General features: G+C 38.5%; 1 protein-coding gene across 31 annotated transcripts in view; it reads left to right on the top strand.

Moving 5' to 3' along the window:
• Window positions 1–11921, top strand: part of LOC124432323 (CUGBP Elav-like family member 1) — a 264155-nt gene that overhangs the window by 112921 nt on the left and 139313 nt on the right. Inside the window, exons 1-2 of one of the 31 annotated variants that reach the window (XM_046981210.1) lie at window positions 1012–1253; window positions 1796–2014. The exons of the other annotated variants lie outside the window; for them this stretch is intronic. Of the exons in view, the coding sequence (XP_046837166.1) occupies window positions 1917–2014 (98 nt within the window). The 5' untranslated portion in view covers window positions 1012–1253; window positions 1796–1916. Of the gene's footprint in view, window positions 1–1011; window positions 1254–1795; window positions 2015–11921 lie in introns of those variants that run through there. 31 annotated transcript variants of the gene reach the window in all.

Genomic DNA, 11921 nt, shown 5'->3' with positions numbered 1-11921 from the left:
TCATAGACATTGGTGGAATTATCGTGGATATATATACCTGCTGATCGTTTAACTATTTGATTAATGAACGATATGAAAAAAATATATATATATCGACAGAGATCGATAATTTAGCGATTTAAACTTTTCACGATTAACTGTATATTTTTGCGTAGATGCACAGCAACGTTCAAAAACTCATCCCAGTCGAGTGCAATGAGTGTCCGTCCATTAGTAGGCAAAGGCTCGTTAATATTTGCAAACGAAATTCTATGTTGTATCTATCCTACGAACACGCTCAACGATATAATGCACAATGTATTTACGATATGCGAAAGGAAAATGAAATTTCAAAATGATCCTGCAGTCGTAAATGCCAGTCGCATAAAAATTTGATTTTTATCACATTCAGATTATTCCGACGAGTTACGTAATCGAAATTGCAATTCTCCCGTTCTCCCGAATGGCGGGGGAACAATTTAAAACGTTTTTTAACTGAGCATACATTACACGGGGAAACTTCGATTAATTTATAATGTACTATATGTATATATTCCTATATAGATACAAAGATACATACAATATCTCTCTCTCTCTCTCTCTCTCTCTATATATATATATATATATATATATATATATATATATGTGTGTGTGTGTTTGTGTACGTATGTAAATGTTCGATCGGCTAAAGTCAGCAGTAATATTCCATCTATAAATTTATCGTCGAGTTTCTATCTTTTCGAGTGGATAATATTCTCTTCACGGGATACCGTGTAAGAAATAAAAGAGAAATTTATCTTCGTACGCCTAAGAAAACAAAACAATCTCGTCTCTTACACATATTTACAGGCATTGTCACATGGATTAAGCGAGAAAAGAAAATTACAGCGAAGGACGATGTCGTAAATATGTAGATATACATACATACATATATACATACACGTATAAACCGTACTTTGTTTACAATTATTAGGATCAGGACAAAAGGTCTTAAAATTTCCCCTACCACTTTCCAGAGATAGCAAGGCTTCCTCAGTTCTTCTCACACGTTCGAACGATTCGTCAAGCTTTCATTCGCTCCTTTGTTCGTTACCTCGGTGCTCCATTCGCATCGAGATAAACTTTCGTTCCGGTCAATTATCGTGCTTGCGGCTTCTCGTAGTTGCATTTTTCTTTTGTTAAACTCGCTTTTCGAATTTTCTCTTTACCGAGTTCGGTACTCTTCCACTTCCTCCAATTGTGCTCGTCGATGTATCATCTACTTCATTTTTTGGGTAAGCTGTGTATGAACTTTAACAGAAAAAATGTGAGAGAGAGAGAGAGAGAGAGAAGGGGGAGGGAGAGAGAAACTGTGTTTACTTGGATAAACGTTCGTTGGAATATTCCAGAAAACCACGAGGTTCGTTGAAATACGTTACCGCTTCCTCTGCATTCGACTAACACAGAGTCCCCACTCTCTTTCTTTCTCACTCTCCCTCTATTTCTATCTCTAACTCCATCTCTCTCTCTCTCTCTCTCTCTTTTTCATTTTTCTCTTCCTTTTTTGTCGGCATTCCGTGATTTGATTCATTAAATACGCGTGCTTGCAACGAATAAGGTACAAAAACGCGAAGATAACTCGGCTAGAATTTAATATTATTATACGGACCGTCCGAGAAGTTTTTAACTTGCCCCGGCACGGAACACGTTCCTTGAAATTTGCCGTTTCTGGTTTACGGAGAATTAATTCGAGCATTGATAACAAAGTGGTATAGCTATCTACGAAAACTTGTCGAAAGTTTTCGAAAATATTCTAAATTTTATGTATTTATTACAGCAAATCGTTGAGAGCTTTTACAAAGGATCACGAGGGAAAAAGCTTGAAAGTGCGTGAGCGACGATAACTATACAGTTGCTTACAATATATAAGTACGACTGATAATTCATTAGAAGGTGTGATGTTGCAGCAACATAAATTGATCCTTGATTATAAATTATTGAACAGTATGTCAATGCACGTAGACGAGAATAAAAATAACATCGAGCAATTCGACTGGTAAGAGAAACATATCTTTTTCTTTTTTCACTTCTTACTGTTACTAACATTTAATTTTCAATCGTACGAACTTTCTTTATTCTAAATATAACGATAACAAGTAAGAGGCTTGCTCGTTCGTTTTTCGGACGAAAAAATGTTTATGAAATGTTGTTATGTACAATGAAACGTTGAAGAGAGGTCACCGTCGAGTCATTAGAAGAATTAGACGACTCGAACTATCTGTATTTTATATTATACAAAAGAAAATATCTGTTTTGGTAAAATATAATGTTACGTAATATTGATCGACAATCTTCTTAGAAAGTCACCAATTTCTCGTTAACTCGATACTTCGTATAATTTATTATTTTTATGAAAATACGAAGGCATTTCGTGAGTGGAATGGTAAGTCGAAAAATAAATTTTCTCTAAAACACAGCTACCAACGATTATGCATACAACATCGGTTGGCGTTAAGTGTTTCTTTCTATTATCTTTTCCGGACTCTCTATGCTAGTCTACAATCACTTTTTTCCTTTTCTTTCTCTCGCTTTGCCAGTACTCTCACGGAAAAAAGAAAGGAAAGAAAGAAAAAAAAAAAAAGAAAAAAAAGGAAAAAAAGAGAGGAAAAAAAACTAGAGAAGTCAGAAGGCAGAGTCATTAAAGAGTTTCGCGCCACCGAGCTTCGAATTTTCCTTCCGCTTGCCTTTATTTCTTTCCTTTCTCTTAGATATCTCCTTTCCTCCCCCTCCCTTTTTCTCTCTCTCTCTCTCTTTCTCTGAATCCCGCTAACGAAGCAGCTGCATTCTTATCGATTCCTTTATCGTTTTGATTAAACACCAATCGAGAAAGCAAACCTATAGAGGATTTCTCTCGACAACGGATTAAAATATTGCAAGGAATGAGAAATATAAGTGAGAAATAATATATACGTATATCTAGATATCGAACCTTATGAAATAATTCATAACAATTCATGTTTATTTTAAAATGATATTAGGAGGTTCGCATAATTTTTAATTACGAAATAAACGTATACCTATATGGCGGCACATAAATGAATTATTTTTTTATCTTGAACGTCGTATGCGTAATTCAATAAGATAAAGCAGTCGTTAAATGTAAACGATTTTTCGCTACGATAACTTCTTTCTAATTCTTATAAAACGTTAACAAGTAGAGGGGAAAGTAGCACGAATATGAGTATGAAAGAGAAATAATTCTACGAGTTTATTATATGACCAATGTAATATTACGATGAAATACGAAGAATGATGTTGAAAGAGGAGGGAAAAAAAAATTATTTCATTCGGTAAACCTATGATGCATGCATATATATTGTACAAGATAAATCTCTACAGGATAGAAAGAAATAATATCGATGAAAAAGCGAAACTTTTCCCTCTTGTATTTTCGTCACTGATGATAACTCACGTAAACAAATATTTACGTCTCTCATCTAACATGTACCACTCACTCGAACCTGTTTCGCATTTTAAAATTCTTCGTTGTATATATTCAACGAAGTTTCCCTTTGCGCGAATTTTCTTTTGCTATTTACTTTTTTACCATCTATTTCGTTAATTGACGTTCTATGCAAAAACATTCGAAAGAATAAGCGTGCATTTTCTTTCTTTCACGTAGCCGAATGTATTCGACATGGATTTTATGACTTTTTCCAAACTTTCAGCGAGAAACAGTCGAAATAAAGATAAAGAAAATCGAAAGAAAAAGAAATTGCGAGAGAGGGAGAGAGAGAGAGAGAGAGAGAGAGAGAGAGAGAGAGAAAGAGAGAGAGAATCACATGACTTAACAAAGTTGTCGACGGGGAACTCGGGAGCGGGTTGATAACTATAATATCAGTTTGGTTATCTTCTGTTTAACACCATTGTGTCTCGGCGGACGAAGGGTGATAACGAATCAGCATCTACCTCGGTGATGGCATGGGTGCGAACGGGTAGAGGGTGGTTGGCAAAACGAGACAATGGTGCTCCAGGCACTGTGAAGATCCCGTAATTGAATTACACTCCGATAACCGCTTATCGCGAGCTACCTCTCTTTCTCTTTCTCTCTCTCTCTCTCTCTCTCTCTCTCTCTCTCTCTTTCTCTCTTTCTCTCTCTCTCTCTCTCTCTTTCTTTTCCTCCCTTCCCCACTCCGTTGGCTTCGAAAGCACGGACCCGCACTGCAGGAAAATAACTTTCGCTTATTGCACGAAATGGAAAGAGAAAGAGAAGGAGAGAAAATGGGAGGGATGGCCGTGCAGCCAGAGTGGAAGCTTTTTTCCATTGATTCATTCATTTCATCTTTCACCATCCCCAGCCAATGCCAACGAAATAATTAGTTCCCTTACCGATTCCCTCGGCTGTACTCGGTGCGCCGGATAGACGGAGGAAATTAAATTCGTGCTCTACGAACGATCCGCGAGCATGCCGATCCGATTCGTTCCTTTGATTCGACGAGTACTCTTCCTCTTACCCTTCATTCCCTGTTTCAGTCTCTCGCCCTTTCTCTTTCACTCTTTCTCCTCTCTCTCTCTCTGTCTCTGACTCTCTGTCTCTCTCTCTCTCTCTCCCTTTCACTGTCATTAATTATCCACTCTAAACAGACGAGAAGGAACTTTATTGTGGCCCTTTTAATACATTATTGCCTCGGATCAAAGGAAATATTTCTCTTTTCTTTTAGATTTTTCCCATCCGTTCGGTCGTAGTTGTTAAATTATAATCGCAATCAAATCAGTTACCTTTGAAGCATCGAAATAGCTACGTTACGTCGATTATAATAAGAAAATAAAATTTTCTTTTTTTAGTTATCTGTCTCGTCTGTCAATTTTCGTATTTCAGAAGACGAACTTTCCGTGAATTGACGGATACATCACAATGCGAAAGGTAGATCTCGCAAGTTCGTCCAACCAGATGCTGAGAATGGGATGCCACGCGCTGAAATCACCCCAAAGCGTACTGTATACGCTCCGTTACGCGTGCTTCGAGGGGTATAAATTCGAGGGTCGCGAAACGGCTGATTCGGGAGTAATTTTCGGCTATCTCGCATAGGCACTCGCACGACGTTGCATATTTTTCAAGCTCTCCAAACTTTCCCACGTTTTCATGTATTAATTGGAAAATAATTACAACGCTCGTTCCCATCGCTCGTTTAGCTCATAATGGCGGAATCTTTATCGCAGTCACATAGAAATAATTTTCAAAAATTACTGTATTACTCTCTGTCAAGAAAATAAAGCAGAGCTATTTATTAACGTTTCGAAAAATTACGAATGGCCGAAGTTCGATATAATAAAAAAAAAAAAAAAAAAAAAAGAAAAAGAAAAGAGAGAGAGAGATATATATAGTCCATTCGTTTCAAGGCAGATGAAATCGCTAAGTGGAAAACACACGATAGGTTAGGCACTTACAACGAAGTAAAAGAAAAAAAGAGGAGCAAAAGAAATAAAAAGAAAGAAATATCCACTAGATAAGAGAGTACGATCTCGTGCTATGAAAGCAGGTATAATCGCTTTAATTAACAAGGAAGCAATGGCTACTGACCGCAGCGGCTGAAGCGAGAGCGAGAATGAGCGTGGGAGTGCGAGGAGGAGGACGGACAAAAGCGAGAGAGCGCAAATTTGAGCTCAGCAGAAATTCTGCCCCAATTACCGATCAGTAATTGGACGCCGCGAGGCGTATCGCAGTCGTGGACGATCTCAGTACGATTATCGAATCTTCGATCACGCCGACTGAAACTCGTAGGCGCTAGTGGCATCTCTCTCTCTCTCTCTCTTTCTCGATCGCTAGTATCGAATCGTTTCACTGAGTGTTCCATGATTTTTTGCAGAGTATTTTTAAGCTACGCTCAAATTGACCGAGTTCGGACAAACGGAAAGTACTTTCTACTTTTTTCTTTTTTTCTTTTTTTTTTTTTAATTCAACATTTTTTTCTTTTTTTTCTTTTTTTCTTTTTCTTTTTCAATTTAAGGAGATCCTAACAGCACGATTTATTTTTAGAAATGAAACTTAAATATTTATTAATTCTTCTGATTTTTCTTATTCTCTTTTACGAGAATTTCGTTAGATCTTTTTATCTCTTTACCATCTCTTAATTCTCTATCTTTCTTTGTCGCAATCAATATAACGCCAATCCCCATCCATTCTGACAATTAGTAAGATCTTTAAGATGGATCATTTGCAGGGTCTTATTTAGTCGCGTTAATTCAGCTCGCTTCGGTCGCTTCGGCAACGAGAAACGAATATCTAAAAGAGACGAAGATGGGAAAAAGCGCTGAAAGAGAGAACAGGGATGAACTAACGGACTGACAGATCTAAAGAGATAAAGAAAGGAGTAAATCGGTGTGAGTGAGAAAGAGACAGAGAGAGAAAGAGACAGAGACGGACAGGATGATTCGATAGAGATAGATAGGGTCAGAATGGTGAAAGTCGACGAGAATTTTCAGTAATTTCGCAGAAACCATCGCAGTTGCTGAATCTGCTGTTTTCTAAGCATTTTTTCTTCTTTTATCGATGTTCTCCTCTTATCCGTCCTTTTTGTAACGAACGTTTTTCGCTGATCGCGAATTATTTTTTTCGATGATCGATTATCGCCGATTTCTTTCTTTCTTTTTTGTTTGTTTGTTTTATTCGATCATAATGACATAATAATAAGCGATTAATTACATTAATAAATAGAAAGGAGAAAGAAAGAAACAAAAGATTTCCTATGAAATTCTCGAGAAATTAGATGAGTGAAGGTTTTCAATAAAAAAAAAAAAAAAAAAAAAAAAGAAAAAAAAAAAGAAAAAAAAACAGGAAGGATCTATGAAGGATAGCTCTTAAAATCGAATAAATCATTCTCGGAGTTAAGAGATGTGAGAGGTTGAAGGGGTCGTAGAACGTATGTCGGTATGAAATTGAGAGAAAGGGATCAAGAACGCGTATGGGAGAAAAAGAAAGAAAGAAAATGAAAAAGATGAAAGAGAGAATGGTAAAAGAGAAATAAGAAAAGGGTATAACAAAGGAGTCGAACGTTTCTTCTCTTTAAAATGTTGTTTGCAAGAGGATACTGTGTACGTGTCTCTACCTCTCGTTGCTCAGGGACCTTCTTGTTTCTCGTCGAGCTGACTGGGTGGCAGTATGCGTTCACGGATGTAGGGATTGGGATATAGGAACATCACGTTGGTGATGGTGACGTATACACTCTCAGTACGCGAGCTCTACTCGAGAGGGCGAGGAAGAGATATATAGTGGGCTAAGAGCCGAGAAGAGAAAAGGGGTGAAAAAGTTTTGTATGCGGCTTTCGTATCAGCGGACACTACACGTGACCGGCGTATCTAGTGGAGAGTTTAAAACGTGGATGGTCACCCTTCTATCCTTGTTCTCTTCCTCCTTGTTCTCTTCCTTCTCTTCCTCGTCCTCCTTCTCTTACTCATCCACCTTCTCATGCGTCGTATCGTACCGACGTAGGAGGACGCAAAATCGATAGACATTTTCGATTTTGCACGTCCTACTACGCGCCCGCGGCTCCAATACGCTATCCGTGATTTGCTCGAAGATTAGTCCTTCGTGGTATCCGTTCGAAATTACCTATCGCCCTTCGCACACGATCGCCCAGCGTGCCCTTTCGCTTCTCTCTCTCTCTCTCTCATCTCTATCAATCTCTATCTCTCTTGCCAGCATCGGCCTACGGTCACACCAGTCGCGACTACTGTGATAACGTGGAATTTCATTTCCTTCACAGTAAATACGATTTCCAGCTCGCTCGCTCGTCATTCCACGCACAGTAATCTGCAGTAAAAATCAAACGCAAAACAATGTGACTCAAAGCGCTCGATAGAACACTTATTGAAAGTACTTATTACTTATGTTATTAGAGAGAGAAAGAGAGAGAGAGAGAGAGGGAGTTTTATAAAAAACGTTTTCTTCCACCATCGTTCATCCTTGCCAAGGCTCAAAGGCGTTCGTAATAATTGTAATATTCGTTAAGGACGTTTTATCTCTCGATAATCGCTCGTTATAAGTTATAAATTACTAGAGGGATATATCGTTGTGGTAGAGTAAGTTAGAACGCGTATAGATTGAAATGCGCGCGCGTGTATGTAATTGCAGTGTTTCGAAAGGTTCGCGTTCGATGGCGTTCATTACAAAATTAATTATAAATAATTATGTCTCGCACTATCGTTAATAAATCATTAAAAAGCCGACGGGTCGGAAGAACAGACTGGCGAGTAAAAGCAAGCAAACGAGAGCGAGAGAGAAAGAGAGAGAGAGAGAGAGAGAGAGGGAGGGAGGGAGGAAGGGAGAAAAACAAGAGAGGGCTTGGAACCGGTGGGATGAAGTGAGGAGTGGCAATGAGGTGAGGAGGAGAAAGAGGAGAAAAAGCGGAGGAGGAATATCGGTGGTTACCGTATCGCTCTGCACGGCCGGCACGCCGAGGACGTATTTTTCTTCATTAGCGCAAGGCGCCCTGGTAAACTGAAAACAATTATGCAAATTCTCCTCCCTTGCGTCGCAGTCCCTTCCCATGTATCCACCATTCCGCAAGCATCCCCTCCCCACTTTCGAGTCAAAGTCGCCCTCTACCTCGTCCGCATCACCACCCACCACGTCTCCACTTTTCCTCCCTTTTTCTCTCTTTCTCTCTTTGCGTTCGCGCTTCAGGGCAATACGGAGCTCTCTTGTCGCCTCGCAAATGAAGGGGGCGGTCGTGTGGCAGTGATGCAAAAGAGGGTGACTGAAATGTGAAGCTGCCAGAGCTAGCGTTATAGAGAGAGAAAGAGAGAGAGAGAGCGAGATAGAGAAAAGGAGAAAGAGAAATAGTTGAAATAATGGGAAGAAAGAGCGAAGGAGATTTCGCTTTCTGATTAAAAACTTTTCATAACAAGTGCACGTAACGTAATAACGAAGAACAGACTTTCGAATATTTTCGATTTCGTATAAAAAGAAAATACATTTCACGACTTTATTGTAGTAAGATCGAAAGACCGGTGGAAAGGCAAAGCCTGCGTCGGAATTAACGTTTAAATCGATTTTCAACTTGGACGTCATTAGGCGGCGGTTGCACCGATGCGAAATTAATTCCTCGTAATCTGACTTGATAATTAAGATTTAAAAGTGTAATGCACGTCGCGCGTACTTCCTCCACTTTTGGCTCTCAGCGTATATCGGCCTTCGTATATTTGAATTTTTCCGATCTCGATACGCTCTACATAAGTAATATCGTCTTCGCAACGAGTTGGGAGCAATTATTCGTAAAATAATTGCTATCGGGTGAATAACCTCGCTCGAGTAGCTCCGATGTCGAGTTCGTATTTTAATTCGAACCAAAATATATATCGACATTTGACTTTGCATTTTTATTACCATAATTACTATCAGACCATCGACGTCGTTAATAAATCGTATAAGTTATAAAAGAAGAAGAGCATTTTAAATTGAATAAAAAAAAAGGAAGGAAGAAAGAAAAAAAAGAATGATAGGCTTGTTTCGTTTACATCATGGAGCGATGCAAATGTGTAGGTCGATTTTCGAGATTCAATGGCAGTACTTCGTACGAATCAACACCCAACTATTCAAGCCCCGACCGTCATGGAATAACGCTTTCAAGAGTACTCCAGGGAATGAAAGGAGACAGACTACGGCGGACCTCGGTTAATTTCCTGTGGCTAATGAAAAACCATACGCATACACTGCCAAAATCTGTCCCTTCGCTCTTCGCACCCTCTGCAAATTATATCGGTTTCTAATGTGAGCTTTGAGTTTATGGTCCTTCGTCGATATCAAATAAAATTTTTCAATACTTTTTACAAGTAATTAAATCGATCATAGAAAGAGTAACATAAAATATAGGAAAAACAGGACCGAACAAATAAGAAAATGACTATAAGATTTTTGTTTTTTTTTTACTTTTTAATACCGAACACGTTAAAGTCGTAGATACCAAATGCATTGCATTTTGAAAATAGTCCAAATACAAGATTTACAGAGATAGGTCGATGCAAAGTTTTCAATTGGGTTTCGGTAGACAGACCGTGGCGAATTCCCTCCTGAGAAAGAGGGACACAGAGAGAGAGAGTGAGAATTCGAAATACGGTGAACAAGGCGAATCTCGAAGTGACAGATCTCGATGGAGTATCATTGGCTTTTCGAAACAAAGATACGATTCGCGTTGTATGTATTTACGTTCTCTTTATATCTACGATCCATAGAATCGATCGTCATTTCTTGAATTTGAAATTATTACCATGACTAATGTGTATACGTATGTCAATGCCAATTATAACAAAAAGCTTCGAAATTATAGAGCTACTGCTATATTATTTGTATGTATTTTTAATTAATAACGAACGCGAGCGTACTCTCAATACGTTATATGATACTCGTCGAATGCGATTTAGTTTAATTAAAGGATCATTGACAATAACTTTGTATAGAAAAGCGTGTATTATCTTGAAGTATAAGCGTAACGTGTATATATATATATATATATATATATGTATATGTATATATACACACATACATATGTGTACGTATGTTGCGTATTGTCTACGGGAAGAAAGGTTCTCGACGATAATCAGATACCCGAGATAGACCCGACTAATTTGCTTTTGCTCGGCTCTTCGTTTGTTATAACGAGCCTGGACATCGCCCGAAGTTACGGTCCAACTCACTGGCGTACAAGGAGAGCAGCTAGTATTCGACTAGCGAGTATTTAACGATTGTTACCGTTAGATAACCTAATAAGATGCAGAGATTCTCGTTGCACCAGCTGCAATTTGGAAGTTGTGCGGTTAAGCTCTACAAGTCTCGCAAAATGGTCGAGTAATATGGGAAACGGTAAAACGTATCAGCAATGCTTATGTTACATACGTATGTATATATGTAATGTATGTGTGTGTATATAGAATCGAGGGCATTAATGGCACATAACGAGAGTATCCTCTTCAGTTTCTCGAGTTTCCTTTTTCGTATATCTTCTATATCCGCAAGTTGGAGGGAATACATTCACTATAGACCATTAATACTTTCGATATTACCTGCATATTGTTCGAAAAAAAAAAGAAGCTATATTATAGATAATTGATTTTACGACAATGTAATTTATAATTTATTCATCTAAGACCTAGAATAAGGGTCTGGTAACGTAAATATTATATTATTTTTCTTTTGTAAATCTCGTCGAAGATATCGAGACGATCGTAGGAAGATCATTTCCGAGGATGTTCGAGAATTCGCAGCTACCAAGCATCCCGCTAACGTGTCAACGCACGTGCCAGAAGGGCTTTGAGGCTAACATAACGTAGCCTTCTGGGATTACGGGCATCCGGAATATCCTTCCTGCCTCGTCCGACTATCACGGTCAATGGCTACGCCGACAATGACAACGATGCTTTAGTTCTAATTATATTACCGATAGGTATCATTGAATACTTTCTCTCTTTTCCTTATATTTTTATATAGAATTTAGAAACGATACAACTCAAATAAAGCGATACAACTCGAAGCGATACGACTCGTTGGCAAAGGTAACATGTCGTAATTAACTCTTTCGTTGTCTCGAGTACACACTCGTACGCGATTAAAACCGAGTATGCGTTTACGGTATGCAGTCTATGCAGTATTATCGACTCACGATCAGTGCCAGGAACGCGTGTCTCCGTGCACGTCTTAGTTTGTGTTTGTTACGCGTTACCGATTACATGTTACCGCCACGATAGTTTCAAACTCAATTATAAAGTGAAATGGAGCCGGCGCGTGTTTACCGGGGTGCGTAATGAAAGAGTCTGGGAATGTAATTAAGTCATTTTTACAATTAAATTGGGGAAAAAAATTTTGTGTAAACAAGAGCATTCATGATCACGATGGCATTCTGTTTCTTCCATCTCCTTTTTCTAATATATTTTTTATTACTTACTCATTTCCGCCTTGAATAATCAACTTG

The sequence above is a fragment of the Vespa crabro genome, chromosome 24, assembly GCF_910589235.1.
Source record: "Vespa crabro chromosome 24, iyVesCrab1.2, whole genome shotgun sequence".
Lineage (NCBI taxonomy): Eukaryota > Metazoa > Arthropoda > Insecta > Hymenoptera > Vespidae > Vespa > Vespa crabro.
Note: the sequence above shows the minus strand (reverse complement) of the source record. Positions and strands in the feature narration are given on the sequence as shown.